General features: G+C 46.2%; 1 protein-coding gene across 3 annotated transcripts in view; it reads right to left on the bottom strand.

The window, feature by feature from the left end:
- The window catches only part of ASH1L (ASH1 like histone lysine methyltransferase), a 74,178-nt gene extending 54,075 nt beyond the window's left edge, over positions 1 to 20,103 (bottom strand). The window contains exons 1-2 of one of the 3 annotated variants that reach the window (XM_069950824.1): positions 19,968 to 20,103; positions 11,462 to 11,813 (exon numbers count right to left, since the gene is read on the bottom strand). In XM_069950824.1, the coding sequence (XP_069806925.1) occupies positions 11,462 to 11,782 (321 nt within the window). In that variant the 5' untranslated portion in view covers positions 11,783 to 11,813; positions 19,968 to 20,103. Of the gene's footprint in view, positions 1 to 11,461; positions 11,814 to 13,969; positions 14,115 to 19,780; positions 19,907 to 19,967 lie in introns of those variants that run through there. The other 2 variants (XM_069950826.1, XM_069950825.1) reach the window with 2 other exon arrangements.
- Between the last annotated feature and the right edge of the window lie 1,789 nt (positions 20,104 to 21,892).

The following is a 21,892-nucleotide window of genomic DNA, read 5'->3' as shown; positions in this document are numbered from 1 at the left end:
TATCCTTTGCTCTATTCCCTCCATATAACGCTGTTATCCTTTGCTCTATTCCCTCTGTATAACACTGTTATCCTTTGCTCTATTCCCTCCATATAACGCTGTTATCCTTTGCTCTATTCCCTCTGTATAACACTGTTATCCTTTGCTCTATTCCCTCTGTATAACACTGTTATCCTTCGCTCTATTCCCTCCATATAACGCTCTTATCCTTTGGTATATTCCCCTCTGTATAACGCTGTTATCCTTTGGTCTACGGGTCTGTGTGAGGTGTAAAAAAGGCCGCATCTCCACCGTATGGGGCGACTTAGGGCCCGTTCCAGACCTCAATGCGTCTCCCGTACCATTCCCGGCGCAGGCAGTGTGATGAACACTACCTGCGCTAGGGACGGATATCGCCGAGCGTCTCATCTGAGAGGGTGTCGGGAGAGCTTCAGGAGAATGAGAGAGGTAACGGAAGTTCCCAAAGCCTCTCTCATTCTCCCGAAGCTCTCCCGGCAGCTGAGCGTCTTAGAGCCTCTCCAATGAGACACTTGGCGATCTCCGTATCCGGCTCAGGTAGTGTACATCACGCTGCTTGCGCCAGGAAAAGAACGGGAGGCCAGGAGCGGGCCTTGGGCGAGTTAAATGATTTCTTTTTTTTTTTTTTCCAAATATACCTGCAGTTAACCCTGCCTGACCGCAGCAGGGGTTAACATTTTCTGACATATAAGGTGAACACTTGACAATCTGCTTAAGTCAGGGGTTGTCTTATACGCCGGAAAATACGATATGTTTATTTATTAAATGCAAAAAGGGGGGTGATTCATACTTTTATTGGACGAGGGGATTTTTCTTTTATAAAAAAAACTTTTTTCTTCTTTTTTTTATTAACATACATAGTAAATAGACGCCCCCTGGGGGACTTCTAATACAACTACACTGATATCCCGTAGAGATCAGTGTAGTATGCTTTATACAGCACCGAACCATCAGATCGGCGCTGTATTGCACTGGTCTGCAGCAGACCAGACGCATGGACGGCCGAGCAAGAATCATCCTCAGCCGCTGAGCCCCGGCCGGCACAAAAGAATGGATCTCCCCTTCGTGATCACATCATAGAGGGGAGATCCCGCCACTAGACACCAGGGATAGTGCTCTGCATGGCTTCTAAATGCAGCTGCATTTAAATGTCCTTATTAGCAGGAGCGGCAATGAGCTAATAGCCGTGGTTCCAGGCGACACATAGCACCAGGGATCGCAGCCCCTCTCTGAACCCCCCTAACGGCACCATGATATGAGATACGTCATGGGTCATTAAGGGGTTAATAAAGGTCCAACACCCCCCCCCCCCCAATTATTATTATTATAATTTATTTTTTATTTTTTTTCACACACACACACACACACACTAACATTTAGTCCCCCAGGGAACTTTTATTATTACTGCACTAATCTCTCAGAGATCACTGCAGTATACTTAAAGGGGAACTCCAGGTTAAAAAAAAAAAAAAAACAACTGCTGAAGCAGCATAGAGCTCATCTGTTTGACCCAGGTCTGAAGCTACCAAGAATCCATTTGTTTTGGGGGTCTTGGTTGTGTATTTTGTGGCTGTACTTCTTGGTTGGTTGTACACAGTACTACAGATTCCAGAATGCATTGCTTTCACTCAGCTGTTCATTCTCTACCTGTAACACCACACAGCACTGTATTGTCTACCTGTAACACCACACAGCACGCTGTATTCTCTACCTGTAACACCACACAGCACGCTGTATTCTCTACCTGTAACACCACACAGCACGCTGTATTCTCTACCTGTAACACCACACAGCACACTGTATTCTCTACCTGTAACACCACACAGCACTGTATTCTCTACCTGTAACACCACACAGCACTGTATTCTCTACCTGTAACACCACACAGCACTGTATTCTCTACCTGTAACACCACACAGCACGCTGTATTCTCTACCTGTAACACCACACAGCACGCTGTATTCTCTACCTGTAACACCACACAGCACGCTGTATTCTCTACCTGTAACACCACACAGCGCTGTATTCTCTACCTGTAACACCACACAGCACTGTATTCTCTACCTGTAACACCACATAGCACACTGTATTCTCTACCTGTAACTCCACACAGCACTGTATTCTCTACCTGTAACACCACACAGCACTGTATTCTCTACCTGTAACACCACACAGCACTGTATTCTCTACCTGTAACACCACATAGCACACTGTATTCTCTACCTGTAACTCCACACAGCACTGTATTGTCTACCTGTAACACCACACAGCACACTGTATTCTCTACCTGTAACACCACACAGCACACTGTATTCTCTACCTGTAACACCACACAGCACACTGTATTGTCTACCTGTAACACTACACAGCACGCTGTATTCTCTACCTGTAACACCACACAGCACCCTGTATTCTCTACCTGTAACACCACACAGCACTGTATTGTCTACCTGTAACACCACACAGCACACTGTATTCCCTACCTATAACACCACACAGCACACTGTATTCTCTACCTGTAACACCACACAGCACACTGTATTCTCTACCTGTAACACCACACAGCACCCTGTATTCTCTACCTGTAACACCACACAGCGCGCTGTATTCTCTACCTGTAACACCACACAGCACACTGTATTCTCTACCTGTAACACCACACAGCACACTGTATTCTCTACCTGTAACACCACACAGCACTGTATTCTCTACCTGTAACACCACACAGCACACTGTATTCTCTACCTGTAACACCACACAGCACTGTATTGTCTACCTGTAACACCACACAGCACGCTGTATTCTCTACCTGTAACACAACATTGCACACTGTATTCTCTACCTGTAACACCACACTGTATTCTCTACCTGTAACACCACACAGCACTGTATTCTCTACCTGTAACACCACACAGCACGCTGTATTCTCTACCTGTAACACCACACTGTATTCTCTACCTGTAACACCACACAGCACGCTGTATTCTCTACCTGTAACTCCACACAGCACTGTATTCTCTACCTGTAACACCACACAGCACTGTATTCTCTACCTGTAACACCACACTGCACTGTATTCTCTACCTGTAACACCACACTGTATTCTCTACCTGTAACACCACACAGCACACTGTATTCTCTACCTGTAACACCACACAGCACTGTATTCTCTACCTGTAACACCACACAGTACTGTATTCTCTGCCTGTAACACCACACAGCACGCTGTATTCCCTACCTGTAACACCACACAGCACGCTGTATTCTCTACCTGTAACACCACACAGCACTGTATTCTCTACCTGTAACACCACACTGTATTCTCTACCTGTAACACCACACAGCACACTGTATTCTCTACCTGTAACACCACACAGCACTGTATTCTCTACCTGTAACACCACACAGTACTGTATTCTCTGCCTGTAACACCACACAGCACGCTGTATTCTCTACCTGTAACACCACACAGCACGCTGTATTCTCTACCTGTAACACCACACAGCACTGTATTCTCTACCTGTAACACCACACTGTATCCTCTACCTGTAACACCACACAGCACGCTGTATTCTCTACCTGTAACACCACACAGCACTGTATTCTCTACCTGTAACACCACACAGCACGCTGTATTCTCTACCTGTAACATCACACAGCGGGCGGTATTCTCTACCTGTAACACCACACAGCACTGTATTCTCTACCTGTAACACCACACAGCACTGTATTCTCTACCTGTAACACCACACAGCGCACTGTATTCTCTACCTGTAACTCCACACAGCACTGTATTCTCTACCTGCAACACCACACAGCATGCTGTATTCTCTACCTGTAACACCACACAGCACACTGTATTCTCTACCTGTAACACCACACAGCACGCTGTATTCTCTACCTGTAACACCACACAGCACGCTGTATTCTCTACCTGTAACACCACACAGCACGCTGTATTCTCTACCTGTAACACCACACAGCACAGCACTGTATTCTCTACCTGTAACACCACACAACACTGTATTCTCTACCTGTAACACCACACAGCACGCTGTATTCTCTACCTGTAACACCACACAGCGCACTGTATTCTCTACCTGTAACTCCACACAGCACTGTATTCTCTACCTGCAACACCACACAGCATGCTGTATTCTCTACCTGTAACACCACACAGCACACTGTATTCTCTACCTGTAACACCACACAGCACGCTGTATTCTCTACCTGTAACACCACACAGCACGCTGTATTCTCTACCTGTAACACCACACAGCACGCTGTATTCTCTACCTGTAACACCACACAGCACAGCACTGTATTCTCTACCTGTAACACCACACAACACTGTATTCTCTACCTGTAACACCACACAGCACGCTGTATTCTCTACCTGTAACACCACACAGCACACTGTATTCTCTACCTGTAACACCACACAGCACTGTATTCTCTACCTGTAACACCACACAGCACTGTATTCTCTACCTGTAACACCACACAGCACTGTATTCTCTACCTGTAACACCACACAGCACACTGTATTCTCTACCTGTAACACCACACAGCACACTGTATTCTCTACCTGTAACACCACACAGCACACTGTATTCTCTACCTGTAACACCACACAGCACGCTGTATTCTCTACCTGTAATACCACACAGCACTGTATTCTCTACCTGTAACACCACACAGCACACTGTATTCCCTACCTGTAACACCACACAGCACGCTGTATTCTCTACCTGTAATACCACACAGCACGCTGTATTCTCTACCTGTAACACCACACAGCACTGTATTCTCTACCTGTAACACCACACAGCACACTGTATTCTCTACCTGTAACACCACACAGCACACTGTATTCTCTACCTGTAACACCACACAGCACACTGTATTCTCTACCTGTAACACCACACAGCACGCTGTATTCTCTACCTGTAATACCACACAGCACTGTATTCTCTACCTGTAACACCACACAGCACACTGTATTCCCTACCTGTAACACCACACAGCACGCTGTATTCTCTACCTGTAATACCACACAGCACGCTGTATTCTCTACCTGTAACACAACACAGCACGCTGTATTCTCTACCTGTAACACCACACAGCACGCTGTATTCTCTACCTGTAACACCACATAGTACTGTATTCTCTACCTGTAACACCACACAGCACTGTATTCTCTACCTGTAACACCACACAGCACGCTGTATTCTCTACCTGTAACACCACACAGCACGCTGTATTCTCTACCTGTAACACCACACAGCACGCTGTATTCTCTACCTGTAACACCACACAGCACAGCACTGTATTCTCTACCTGTAACACCACACAACACTGTATTCTCTACCTGTAACACCACACAGCACGCTGTATTATCTACCTGTAACACCACACAGCACACTGTATTCTCTGCCTGTAACACCACACAGCACGCTGTATTCTCTACCTGTAACACAACACTGCACACTGTATTCTCTACCTGTAACACCACACTGTATTCTCTACGTGTAACACCACACTGTATTCTCTACCTGTAACACCACACTGTATTCTCTACCTGTAACACCACACAGCACACTGTATTCTCTACCTGTAACACCACACAGCACACTGTATTCTCTACCTGTAACACCACACAGCACTGTATTCTCTACCTGTAACACCACACAGCACTGTATTCTCTACCTGTAACACCACACAGCACGCTGTATTCTCTACCTGTAACACCACACAGCACGCTGTATTCTCTACCTGTAACACCACACAGCACGCTGTATTCTCTAGCTGTAACACCACACAGCACGCTGTATTCTCTACCTGTAACACAACATTGCACGCTGTATTCTCTACCTGTAACACCACACAGCACGCTGTATTCTCTACCTGTAACACCACACAGCGCTGTATTCTCTACCTGTAACACCACACAGCACGCTGTATTCTCTACCTGTAACACCACACAGCACACTGTATTCTCTACCTGTAACACCACACAGCACGCTGTATTCTCTACCTGTAACACCACACAGCACGCTGTATTCTCTACCTGTAACACCACACAGCACGCTGTATTCTCTAGCTGTAACACCACACAGCACGCTGTATTCTCTACCTGTAACACAACATTGCACGCTGTATTCTCTACCTGTAACACCACACAGCATGCTGTATTCTCTACCTGTAACACCACACAGCACTGTATTCTCTACCTGTAACACCACACAGTACGCTGTATTCTCTACCTGTAACACCACACAGCACTGTATTCTCTGCCTGTAACACCACACAGCACTGTATTCTCTACCTGTAACACCACACAGCACTGTATTCCCTACCTGTAACACCACACAGCACTGTATTCTCTACCTGTAACACCACACAGCACGCTGTATTCCCTACCTGTAACACCACACAGCACACTGTATTCCCTACCTGTAACACCACACAGCACACTGTATTCTCTACCTGTAACACCACACAGCACTGTACTCTCTGCCTGTAACACCACACAGCACTGTATTCTCTACCTGTAACACCACACAGCACTGTATTCCCTACCTGTAACACCACACAGCACTGTATTCTCTACCTGTAACACCACACAGCACGCTGTATTCCCTACCTGTAACACCACACAGCACACTGTATTCCCTACCTGTAACACCACACAGCACACTGTATTCTCTACCTGTAACACCACACAGCACGCTGTATTCTCTACCTGTAACACCACACAGCACGCTGTATTCTCTACCTGTAACACCACACAGCACTGTATTCCCTACCTGTAACACCACACAGCACGCTGTATTCCCTACCTGTAACACCACACAGCACGCTGTATTCTCTACCTGTAACACCACACAGCACGCTGTATTCTCTACCTGTAACACCACACAGCACACTATTCTCTACCTGTAACACCACACAGCACTGTATTCTCTACCTGTAACACCACACAGCACGCTGTATTCTCTACCTGTAACACCACACACCACACTGTATTCTCTACCTGTAACACCACACAGCACACTGTATTCTCTACCTGTAACACCACACAGCACGCTGTATTCTCTACCTGTAACACCACACAGCACTGTATTCTCTACCTGTAACACCACACAGCACTGTATTCTCTACCTGTAACACCACACAGCACGCTGTATTCTCTACCTGTAACACCACACAGCACTGTATTCTCTACCTGTAACACCACACAGCACACTGTATTCTCTACCTGTAACACCACACAGCACGCTGTATTCTCTACCTGTAACACCACACAGCACTGTATTCTCTACCTGTAACACCACACAGCACACTGTATTCTCTACCTGTAACACCACACAGCACACTGTATTCTCTACCTGTAACACCACACAGCACACTGTATTCTCTACCTGTAACACCACACAGCACTGTATTCTCTACCTGTAACACCACACAGCACTGTATTCTCTACCTGTAACACCACACAGCACACTGTATTCTCTACCTGTAACACCACACAGCACGCTGTATTCTCTACCTGTAACACCACACAGCACTGTATTCTCTACCTGTAACACCACACAGCACACTGTATTCTCTACCTGTAACACCACACAGCACACTGTATTCTCTACCTGTAACACCACACAGCACACTGTATTCTCTACCTGTAACACCACACAGCACGCTGTATTCTCTACCTGTAACACCACACAGCACACTGTATTCTCTACCTGTAACACCACACAGCACACTGTATTCTCTACCTGTAACACCACACAGCACTGTATTCTCTGCCTGTAACACCACACAGCACGCTGAGGACAGAGGTTACTGCTACACTACTTATGTCTTCTCCTGCTCCTCTATATTACACAGGATATCTCAATATTACACTGCTGCTCATATACAGTCATCCAGCATCCAGGAAGAGACCAGCACAGATCACCCCCCACACAGGGGACTTAGCTCAGATACAAGGGACAAGGTGCCAAGTAGTGACTAACATTTCCCTGACCACCCTTATGTAATAGGGCCAGTGTCCTATTACTGATATATTCCCCGACCACCCTTATGTAATAGGGCCAGTGTCCTATTACTGATATACTCCCCGACGACCCTTATCTCATAGGGCCACTGCTTTATTAGCAATATATGGAGGAAACTAAATGCATGGGGGGGGGGCATAGTGGGGTATACAGCCCTGTACTCTGACCCATGAAGTCTCTCTCACCTTCCAAATCATGGCAGATCCACTTCAGGCTGGGGCTTACATCAGAGGACAGGACTGAGGGGGGTAATCTCTCCATAGCTGTAACCCCTCTCTCCCCGGACAGAGAGTGCTGCTATACTGTGCCCACATCTGTCCTGCTCATTCCTTCCTGCTCCCTGCAGTCTGTCAGCCCTTGTGTTTTCCATCCTCTTCATTATGGGTATCTGCAGCTCCATCCTGTATCTACAAGCTGCTGCTGCTGTGTCATCAGGGTTATACAGTTACTATACATTATATACCACATGCTGATTGCTATAATGTACAGTAACTTATATATCACATATCCAGCTGCTGTGTTATCAGGGTTATACAGTTACTATACATTATATACCACATGCTGCTATACTACCGTATACAGTAACTTATATATCACATATCCAGCTGCTGCAGTGTTATCAGGGTTATACAGTTACTATACATTATACACCACATGATGCTATACTGTACAGTAACTTATATATCACATATCCAGCTGCTGTGTTATCAGGGTTATACAGTTACTATACATTATATACCACATGCTGCTATACTGTACAGTAACTTATATATCACATATCCAGCTGCTGTGTTATCAGGGTTATACAGTTACTATACATTATACACCACATGCTGCTATACTGTACAGTAACTTATATATCACATATCCAGCTGCTGCTGTGTTATCAGGGGTATACATTTACTATACATTAAATACCACATGCTGCTATACTGTACAGTAACTTATATATCACATATCCAGCTGCTGTGTTATCAGGGTTATACAGTTACTATACATTATATACCACATGCTGCTATACTGTACAGTAACTTATATATCACATATCCAGCTGCAGTGTTATCAGGGATATACAGTTACTATACATTATACACCACATGATGCTATACTGTACAGTAACTTATATATCACATATCCAGCTGCTGTGTTATCAGGGGTATACAGTTACTATACATTATATACCACATGATGCTATACTGTACAGTAACTTATATATCACATATCCAGCTGCTGCTGTGTTATCAGGGTTATACAGTTACTATACATTATACACCACATGCTGCTATACTGTACAGTAACTTATATATCACATATCCAGCTGCTGTGTTATCAGGGTTATACAGTTACTATACATTATACACCACATGCTGATTGCTATACTGTACAGTAACTTATATATCACATATCCAGCTGCTGCTGTGTTATCAGGGTTATACAGTTACTATACACTATATACCACATGCTGCTATACTGTACAGTAACTTATATATCACATATCCAGCTGCTGCTGTGTTATCAGGGTTATACAGTTACTATACATTATACACCACATACTGCTATACTGTACAGTAACTTATATATCACATATCCAGCTGCTGTGTTATCAGGGTTATACAGTTACTATACATTATATACCACATGCTGCTATACTGTACAGTAACATATATCACATATCCAGCTGCTGCTGTGTTATCAGGGTTATACAGTTACTATACATTATACACCACATACTGCTATACTGTACAGTAACTTATATATCACATATCCAGCTGCTGTGTTATCAGGGTTATACAGTTACTATACATTATATACCACATGCTGCTATACTGTACAGTAACATATATCACATATCCAGCTGCTGCAGTGTTATCAGGGTTATACAGTTACTATACATTATACACCACATGCTGCTATACTGTACAGTAACTTATATATCACATATCCAGCTGCTGTGTTATCAGGGTTATACAGTTACTATACATTATATACCACATGCTGCTATACTGTACAGTAACTTATATATCACATATCCAGCTGCTGTGTTATCAGGGTTATACAGTTACTATACATTATACACCACATGCTGCTATACTGTACAGTAACTTATATATCACATATCCAGCTGCTGCAGTGTTATCAGGGTTATACAGTTACTATACATTATACACCACATGCTGACTGCTATACTGTACAGTAACTTATATATCACATATCCAGCTGCAGTGTTATCAGGGTTATACAGTTACTATACATTATACACCACATGCTGCTATATTGTACAGTAACTTATATATCACATATCCAGCTGCTGTGTTATCCGGGTTATACAGTTACTATACATTATATACCACATGCTGACTGCTATACTGTACAGTAACTTATATATCACATATCCAGCTGCTGTGTTATCAGGGTTATACAGTTACTATACATTATATATCACATGCTGCTATACTGTACAGTAACTTATATATCACATATCCAGCTGCTATGTTATCAGGGTTATACAGTTACTATACATTATATACCACATGCTGCTATACTGTACAGTAACTTATATATCACATATCCAGCTGCTGTGTTATCAGGGTTATACAGTTACTATACATTATACACCACATACTGCTATACTGTACAGTAACTTATATATCATATATCCAGCTGCTGCGTTATCAGGGTTATACAGTTACTATACATTATACACCACATGCTGCTATACTGTACAGTAACTTATATATCACATATCCAGCTGCTGCTGTGTTATCAGGGTTATACAGTTACTATACATTATATACCACATGCTGCTATACTGTACAGTAACTTATATATCACATATCCAGCTGCTGTGTTATCAGGGTTATACAGTTACTATACATTATACACCACATGCTGATTGCTATACTGTACAGTAACTTATATATCACATATCCAGCTGCTGTGTTATCAGGGTTATACAGTTACTATACATTATACACCACATGCTGATTGCTATACTGTACAGTAACTTATATATCACATATCCAGCTGCTGCTGTGTTATCAGGGTTATACAGTTACTATACATTATATACCACATGCTGCTATACTGTACAGTAACTTATAATATCACAGATTTAGTTGCTTCTCATTGTTTCATCTCTCCTACATGTTAGTCATAATAATCAGTATATTTGGGGGGTGGAACCAATTGTCTGCATTTCAGTGATTTCTTAGGGGAACATTTGCTTTGGTGTAAGAGTGGACTTTGATTACAAGCGCCGTCCCAGAACGGATTATGCTCCTAATCTAAGGCACCACTGTGTAACATTTTTTCCATCAGCCAAAACTATGTGGGACTCTGCAGCCCTGGTTATGACACAGGTGATGATTTGGCATCCTCACCTGCTTGTCCCCATCGGCCTCCATCCTCTTGCAGGTGGCTATCCTCCGTGTGGTCCTAGTGCTGGTCTTTATTGCTGGCCGGCACACATAGTTCTCCAGGTTCTTTGGAGGCTTCTTAGTCCTTTTGGCCTGGAGGCCGATCTTCAGCTTGACGTTTCCCTCAGTGAAGTCGGTCTGGGTGACAGAGAACTGCTGCGCCTCGCTCTTCTCCTGCTCTTTGGTGACAGGGTTACAGTCTGTCTCACCACCAGCTGCACAGGGAGGTTTCACAGGCCCAGGAGTATCGGGAGCCACTCCTGACATAGCAGATCTATGGTCCATCCCTGGCAGCAGACATTCACCGGTCGCTGCTCTGTAACGACAACCGAGAGGCATGAACACACACAGCACTGCAAGACCACAGCTCTGACAACCCCACGTCACCCCAGACCACAGCTCTGACAACCCAAGATTTTCGGCAGCGACATCCCCATACACACAGGGGACGGCAGTGACATCACCATACACACAGGGGACGGCAGTGACATCACCATACACACGGGACGGCAGTGACATCACCATACACACAGGGGACGGCAGTGACATCACCATACACACAGGGGACGGCAGTGACATCACCATACACACAGGGGACGGCAGTGACATCACCATACACACAGGGGACGGCAGTGACATCACTCCTCACACACACACACACACACACAAACACACACACACACACAGGGCGGCAGTGACATCCTCATATACACACAGGGGACGGCAGTGACATCACTCCTCACACACACAGAGGACGGCAGTGACATCCTCATATACACACAGGGGACGGCAGTGACATCACTCCTCACACACACAGAGGACGGCAGTGACATCCTCATATACACACAGGGGACGGCAGTGACATCACTCCTCACACACACAGAGGACGGCAGTGACATCCTCATATACACACAGGGGACGGCAGTGACATCACTCCTCACACACACACAGGACGGCAGTGACATCCTCATATACACACAGGGGACGGCAGTGACATCACTCCTCACACACACACAGGACGGCAGTGACATCCTCATATACACACAAGGGACGGCAGTGACATCCTCATATACACACAAGGGACGGCAGTGACATCCTCATATACAAACAGGGGATGGCAGTGACATCACTCCTCACACACACAGAGGACGGCAGTGACATCCTCATATACACACAGGGGACGGCAGTGACATCACTCCTCACACACACAGAGGACGGCAGTGACATCCTCATATACACACAAGGGACGGCAGTGACATCCTCATATACACACAGGGGACCACACAGGGGACGGCAGTGACATCACTCCTCACACACACACAGAGGACGGCAGTGACATCCCCATACACACAGGGGGCGGCAGTGACATCCTCATATACACACAGGGGACGGCAGTGACATCACTCCTCACACACACAGAGGACGGCAGTGACATCCTCATATACACACAGGGGACGGCAGTGACATCACTCCTCACACACACAGAGGACGGCAGTGACATCCCCATACACACAGGGGACGGCAGTGACATCCTCATATACACACAGGGGACGGCAGTGACATCACTCCTCACACACACAGAGGACGGCAGTGACATCCTCATATACACACAGGGGACGGCAGTGACATCACTCCACACACAGAGGACGGCAGTGACATCCTCATATACAAACAGGGGACGGCAGTGACATCACTCCTCACACACACACACACACACACACACAGAGGACGGCAGTGACATCCCCATACACACAGGGGACGGCAGTGACATCCTCATATACACACAGGGGACGGCAGTGACATCACTCCTCACACACAGAGGACGGCAGTGACATCACTCCTCACACACACAGAGGACGGCAGTAACATCCCCATACACACAGGGGACGGCAGTGACATCCTCATATACACACAGGGGATGGCAGTGACATCACTCCTCACACACACACACACAGAGGACGGCAGTGACATCACTCCTCACACAGAGGACAGCAGTGACATCCTCATATACACACAGGGGACGGCAGTGACATCACTCCTCACACACAGAGGACGGCAGTGACATCACTCCTCACACAGAGGACAGCAGTGACATCCTCATATACACACAGGGGACGGCAGTGACATCACTCCTCACACACACACAGAGGACGGCAGTGACATCCTCATATACACACAGGGGACGGCAGTGACATCCTCATATACACACAGAGGACGGCAGTGACATTACTCCTCACACAGAGGGGACGGCAGTGACATCCTCATACACACAGAGGACGGCAGTGATGTCATCTAGCTCCGGCCTGGTGCTCAGACGCTTGGTATAGAGGAGGACATCATGGCTACGTCACAGCGAGCGGCCCGGCCTCCAGCCTCCCTGCTGTAGAGTAGGCCAGCAGCTGCAGCCTCAGCCTCTGTCTCCTGACATGCGATCACACAGTGCGCACACACACACACACAGTGTCACTATACCTGGCCTGTACGCTGTATACCTCCCCGATGCCCTGCTAGCCTCTGCCGCTGGCCTCTAGGCTCTGTTTACACTGAGGAGGGCTGGCACTTCACTGAAACCCAACCTGCTACAAGCCCCTGCATCTGTACTGGGGGGAGGGGAGACAGAGGAGGGAGGGGAGGCATTCCCAGGAGCAGCACTCATTAACTCCTTCCTGACCACAGCCGGCTCCACTATACTGCAGACGCCCTGCGCATCACGCGTTATATGCCTCATCTCACACACACACACACACACACACACACACACACACACACACACTACACTACACTCATCATATACACACTGTACACTACAGGCCTCATCATACACACACCGTACACTACACGCATCATCATATACACCGTACACTACACGCATCATCATATACACCGTACACTACACGCATCATCATACACTACACGCATCATCATACACTACACGCATCATCATACACTACACGCATCATCATACACTACACGCATCATCATACACTACACCCCTCATCATACACTACACCCCTCATCATACACTACACTCCTCATCATACACTACACTCCTCATCATACACTACACTCCTCATCATACACTACACTCCTCATCATACACACACACCGTACACTACACTCCTAGGACACTGGCCCTATTAGATAAGGGTGGTCGGGGAATATATCAGTAATAGGACACTGGCCCTATTAGATAAGGGTGGTCGGGGAATATATCAGTAATAGGACACTGGCCCTATTACATAAGGGTGGTCAGGGAATATGTCAGTAATAGGACACTGGCCCTACTACATAAGGGTGGTCGGAGAATATATCAGTAATAGGACACTGGCCCTATTGGATAAGGGTGGTCAGGGAATATATCAGTAATAGGACACTGGCCCTATTACATAAGGGTGGTCGGGGAATATATCAGTAATAGGACACTGGCCCTATTAGATAAGGGTGGTCGGGAATATATCAGTAATAGGACACTGGCCCTATTAGATAAGGGTGGTCGGGGAATATATCAGTAATAGGACACTGGCCCTATTAGATAAGGGTGGTCGGGGAATATATCAGTAATAGGACACTGGTCCTATTACATAAGGGTGGTCGGGGAATATATCAGTAATAGGACACTGGCCCTATTAGATAAGGGTGGTCGGGGAATATATCAGTAATAGGACACTGGCCCTATTAGATAAGGGTGGTCGGGGAATATATCAGTAATAGGACACTGGCCCTATTAGATAAGGGTGGTCGGGGAATATATCAGTAATAGGACACTGGCCCTATTACATAAGGGTGGTCGGGGAATATATCAGTAATAGGACACTGGCCCTATTACATAAGGGTGGTCGGGGATTATATCAGTAATAGGACACTGGCCCTATTACATAAGGGTGGTCGGGGAATATATCAGTAATAGGACACTGGCCCTACTACATAAGGGTGGTCGGGGAATATATCAGTAATAGGACACTGGCCCTATTGGATAAGGGTGGTCGGGAATATATCAGTAATAGGACACTGGCCCTATTACATAAGGGTGGTCGGGAATATATCAGTAATAGGACACTGGCCCTATTACATAAGGGTGGTCGGGGAATATATCAGTAATAGGACACTGGCCCTATTACATAAGGGTGGTCGGGGAATATATCAGTAATAGGACACTGGCCCTATTACATAAGGGTGGTCGGGGAATATATCAGTAATAGGACACTGGCCCTATTACATAAGGGTGGTCGGGGAATATATCAGTAATAGGACACTGGCCCTATTACATAAGGGTGGTCGGGGAATATATCAGTAATAGGACACTGGCCCTATTAGATAAGGGTGGTCGGGAATATATCAGTAATAGGACACTGGCCCTATTACATAAGGGTGGTCGGGGAATATATCAGTAATAGGACACTGGCTCTATTACATAAGGGTGGTCGGGGAATATATCAGTAATAGGACACTGGCTCTATTACATAAGGGTGGTCGGGGAGAGGTTGTCGGTCACTATTTGGCAGTTTGTTCCCGAGCTGTAAGAGTCCATTGTGTGGGGGGAGATCTGTGCTGGTCTCTTCCTGGATGCTGGATGACTGTATATGAGCAGCAGTGTAATATTGAGATATCCTGTGTAATATAGAGGAGGAGGAGGAGACATAAGTAGTGCAGCCCCTCTCTATATCACTATGTGTGACCCCTCTCTATATCACTATGTGTGGCCCCTCTCTATATCACTATGTGTGACCCCTCTCTATATCACTGTGTGTGACCCCCCTCTATATCACTATGTGACCCCTCTCTATATCACTATGTGTGACCCCTCTCTATATCACTGTGTGTGACCCCTCTCTATATCACTGTGTGTGACCCCTCTCTATATCACTATGTGTGACCCCTCTCTATATCACTATGTGTGACCCCTCTCTATATCACTATGTGTGACCCCTCTCTATATATCACTATGTGTGACCCCTCTCTATATATCACTATGTGTGACCCCTCTCTATATCACTATGTGTGACCCCTCTCTATATCACTATGTGTGACCCCTCTCTATATCACTATGTGTGACCCCTCTCTATATCACTATGTGTGACCCCTCTCTATATCACTATGTGTGACCCCTCTCTATATCACTATGTGTGACCCCTCTATATCACTATGTGTGACCCCTCTCTATATCACTATGTGTGACCCCTCTCTATATCACTATGTGTGACCCCTCTCTCTATATCACTATGTGTGACCCCTCTCTATATCACTATGTGTGACCCCTCTCTCTATCACTATGTGTGACCCCTCTATATCACTATGTGTGACCCCTCTCTATATCACTATGTGTGACCCCTCTCTCTATCACTATGTGTGACCCCTCTATATCACTATGTGTGACCCCTCTCTATATCACTATGTGTGACCCCTCTCTATATCACTATGTGTGACCTCTCTCTATATCACTATGTGTGACCCCTCTATATCACTATGTGTGACCTCTCTCTATATCACTATGTGTGACCTCTCTATATATCACTATGTGTGACCTCTCTCTATATCACTATGTGTGACCCCCTCTCTATATCACAGGGATCTGGCAGTATTTCTGTGTTTCTGTGATGAATATTTAGTTAGAAGCATAGAAGATGTCAGCAGGAAAAGCCCCCCTGCTCCATCTAGTCTAGTTGTGAGTTGTTCAGGACATGGAGGCTGGAGACTGGCTGCACCCACTGCACACACAGGAGAAGCTGCTGTATATACAGTATATATTCCCTCAGAAGTCGCCCCAGGATCATGTAGGACATTAGGGAGAAGCTGCTGAGCCGGTGTGATAGATATCTCCCCTGGTATATGACCGGCCATTTATCAAGGAGCAGGAGGCCGAGTCGGAGTCAGTCCTGATGAAATTCAGCAGTCGGAGATGCGGATTACCAACTCCACAGCCCTAGTTACTACACGCCTCACCTTACACACACATCCCCCTGCGGCCTCCTCCCCATCCACATTATATCACACTGCGGGGGGGGATGTATTACCTCAGGACAGGGTAAATATGGCAGAGGAATTACCTCAGGACAGGGTAAATATGGCAGAATTACCTCAGGGCAGGGTAAATATGGCAGAATTACCTCAGGACAGGGTAAATATGGCAGAGGAATTACCTCAGGACAGGGTAAATATGGCAGAATTACCTCAGGGCAGGGTAAATATGGCAGAGGAATTACCTCAGGGCAGGGTAAATATGGCAGAGGAATTACCTCAGGGCAGGGTAAATATGGCAGAGGAATTACCTCAGGGCAGGGTAAATATGGCAGAGGAATTACCTCAGGACAGGGTAAATATGGCAGAATTACCTCAGGACAGGGTAAATATGGCAGAGGAATTACCTCAGGACAAGGTAAATATGGCAGAGGAATTACCTCAGGGCAGGGTAAATATGGCAGAATTACCTCAGGGCAGGGTAGATATGGCAGAGGAATTACCTCAGGGCAGGGTAAATATGGCAGAATTACCTCAGGGCAGGGTAAATATGGCAGAGGAATTACCTCAGGGCAGGGTAAATATGGCAGAATTACCTCAGGGCAGGGTAAATATGGCAGAGGAATTACCTCAGGACAAGGTAAATATGGCAGAGGAATTACCTCAGGGCAGGGTAAATATGGCAGAATTACCTCAGGGCAGGGTAAATATGGCAGAATTACCTCAGGGCAGGGTAAATATGGCAGAATTACCTCAGGGCAGGGTAAATATGGCAGAATTACCTCAGGACAAGGTAAATATGGCAGAATTACCTCAGGACAAGGTAAATATGGCAGAGGAATTACCTCAGGGCAGGGTAAATATGGCAGAATTACCTCAGGGCAGGGTAAATATGGCAGAATTACCTCAGGGCAGGGTAAATATGGCAGAGGAATTACCTCAGGACAAGGTAAATATGGCAGAGGAATTACCTCAGGGCAGGGTAAATATGGCAGAATTACCTCAGGGGACAGGGTAAATATGGCAGAGGAATTACCTCAGGGCAGGGTAGATATGGCAGAGGAATTACCTCAGGGCAGGGTAAATATGGCAGAGGAATTACCTCAGGGCAGGGTAAATATGGCAGAATTACCTCAGGGCAGGGTAGATATGGCAGAGGAATTCCCTCAGGACAGGGTAAATATGGCAGAGGAATTACCTCAGGACAAGGTAAATATGGCAGAATTACCTCAGGACAAGGTAAATATGGCAGAATTACCTCAGGACAAGGTAAATATGGCAGAATTACCTCAGGACAGGGTAAATATGGCAGAATTACCTCAGGGGAGGGTAAATATGGCAGAGGAATTACCTCAGGACAAGGTAAATATGGCAGAGGAATTACCTCAGGGCAGGGTAAATATGGCAGAATTACCTCAGGGCAGGGTAGATATGGCAGAGGAATTACCTCAGGGCAGGGTAAATATGGCAGAATTACCTCAGGGCAGGGTAAATATGGCAGAGGAATTACCTCAGGGCAGGGTAAATATGGCAGAATTACCTCAGGGCAGGGTAAATATGGCAGAGGAATTACCTCAGGACAAGGTAAATATGGCAGAGGAATTACCTCAGGGCAGGGTAAATATGGCAGAATTACCTCAGGGCAGGGTAAATATGGCAGAATTACCTCAGGGCAGGGTAAATATGGCAGAGGAATTACCTCAGGACAAGGTAAATATGGCAGAGGAATTACCTCAGGGCAGGGTAAATATGGCAGAATTACCTCAGGGGACAGGGTAAATATGGCAGAGGAATTACCTCAGGGCAGGGTAGATATGGCAGAGGAATTACCTCAGGGCAGGGTAAATATGGCAGAGGAATTACCTCAGGGCAGGGTAAATATGGCAGAATTACCTCAGGGCAGGGTAGATATGGCAGAGGAATTCCCTCAGGACAGGGTAAATATGGCAGAATTACTTCAGGACAAGGTAAATATGGCAGAGGAATTACCTCAGGACAAGGTAAATATGGCAGAGGAATTACCTCAGGACAAGGTAAATATGGCAGAATTACCTCAGGACAAGGTAAATATGGCAGAATTACCTCAGGACAAGGTAAATATGGCAGAATTACCTCAGGACAGGGTAAATATGGCAGAGGAATTACCTCAGGACAAGGTAAATATGGCAGAGGAATTACCTCAGGGCAGGGTAAATATGGCAGAATTACCTCAGGGCAGGGTAAATATGGCAGAGGAATTACCTCAGGGCAGGGTAAATATGGCAGAATTACCTCAGGGGACAGGGTAAATATGGCAAAGGAATTACCCCAGGACCAGGGAGGATTTACCTCAGACGAATGACTTCATGGAGGGGGCGGAAACCTCACTGTACTCAGCACCTACGGGGAGGAGGGGCCACACTAAGCTCCGCCCATCTCGGACGCAGACAGCAGAAGAGTGTCAGCTCTAGTGACCAGCGTCGCTCCGCCCCCAGGCGCCGCACCGCCTGCTGGGATGCTTGTTGCCCGCACTCACCCGCCTCCGGTGCGGCCCCTCCAGTGTTTCTGAGGCCTCCGTTCCCGGTGAAGACGCGTCACCAGGCTGAGCGTCCAACCTTACCGTCGCACGCCCTGTTCTCTTTCCCGCGCATGACGTCACCGCCTAGCTCGGCTGCCAAGCTCTGCACCGCCGGAAGTGACGCCAGAATCACGGCAGCAGCCATGTTGGTTGTGGGAATACGTGCCCTAGTAGCGTGTTACTGGCTTTGAGTGCATGAGGCGCCGCACGTGACCGCAGCTCTCCCCTGCCATTGGCTGTGCGCTGACAAGTGACCATTGTTGACGGTGTGTACAGCGCTGAAGCTCACAGCTGCGGTTTTCCCTTCTTCAGCATCTTCCCCTTAAAGACAGAGCCAATTTCGATTTTTGCGTTTTCGTTTTTCCCTCCTTGTGCTTATCCTTATTTTTTGGGTCACTAATTGTACTTTGCAATGACGGCTGAATTTTTGCATAAAGTACACTGCGAAACCAGAAAAAATATCAATGTGTGGTGAAATTGAAAAAAAAAACGCATTTTGTTTATTTGGGGGAAATGTGTTTTTACGCCGTTCGCCCTGGGGTAAAGCTGACTTGTTATATATGTTCCTCAAGTTGTTACGATTACAATGATATATAACATGTATAACTTATATTGTATCTGATGGCCGGTAAGATATTCTAACCATTGTTACCGAATATATGTCCCTTAGGGTACAAACCCACACAGCAGATACGCAGCAAAAACGCAGCAGATTTGAAGCAGATTTGGTGGTGCAGATTTGATGCTGTGTCCAGTTATTTAGATCTAATCTGCTGCGTATTTGTTGCGTGTTTGTTGCGTATTTGCTGCGTATTTGCTGCGTATCGCAGCAGTAAATAAGCTGCGTATACGGTGTGTGGGTTTATACCCTTACAATCGCTCCATTCCCGGCTTATAGCGCTTTTATCCTTTGGTCTATGGCGCTGTGTCAGGTGTCATGTTTTGCACCATGATGCGTTCTTTCTACCGGTACCTTGATTGCGCATATACGACTTTTTGATCGCTTTTTATTACATTTTTTCTGGATTTGATGCGACCAAAAATGCGCAATTTTGCACTTTGGGTTTTTTTGCGCTGACGCCATTTACCGTGCGAGATCAGGAATGTGATTAATTAATAGTTCGGGCGATTACGCACGCGGCGATAGCAAACATGTTTGTTTATTTATTTACTTTTATTTATAACCTGGGAAAAGGGGGGCGATTCTGACTATTACGCCCTATTCACACATCCTGTTCCTGTCCGCAATTGCGGATCCGCAGATAAATAGGACCAATGTATTTCAATGGACCCATACACACATCCGTGTTGTGTACTGGGCTGCAATTATATCACACTGCGGACAGGCCCTAGTACGGACAGTAACTGACACACCCAATACAACTCTATGGGGTCCGTATTTTTATACAGATGCAATACGGACTGAATTTGCGGATTGTTACTGACTGAAATTTGCGGATTGGAAAAATATACTGAGGTGTGAATAAGGCATTATTAGGGGAGGGGGCTTTTTATTGACAACAACACTTTTTTTTAACTTTTACACTTATACTAGAAGCCCCCACTGGGGTTAGGGTTATTCCCCCACTGGGGTTAGGGTTATTCCCCCACTGGGGTTAGGGTTATTCCCCCACTGGGGTTAGGGTTATTCCTCCTCCCTGGGGTTAGGGTTATTCCCTCCTGGGGTTAGGGTTATTCCCCCCCCCCCCTGGGGTTTGGGTTATTCCCCCCCTGGGGTTAGGGTTATTCCCCCCGGGGGACTTCTAGTATAAGTACTTTGATCTCTCATACAGATCTTTGCTGTATAGATATGCTGCAGAGATCCATGAGATCGGCACTCATTTACTTCCCGCTGCTGCAGCCGGAAGTAAACGAGTGCCGAG

The sequence above is a fragment of the Dendropsophus ebraccatus genome, chromosome 13, assembly GCF_027789765.1.
Source record: "Dendropsophus ebraccatus isolate aDenEbr1 chromosome 13, aDenEbr1.pat, whole genome shotgun sequence".
Classification (NCBI taxonomy): Eukaryota; Metazoa; Chordata; class Amphibia; order Anura; family Hylidae; genus Dendropsophus; species Dendropsophus ebraccatus.
This window is presented reverse-complemented; position numbering and strand designations above follow the sequence as displayed.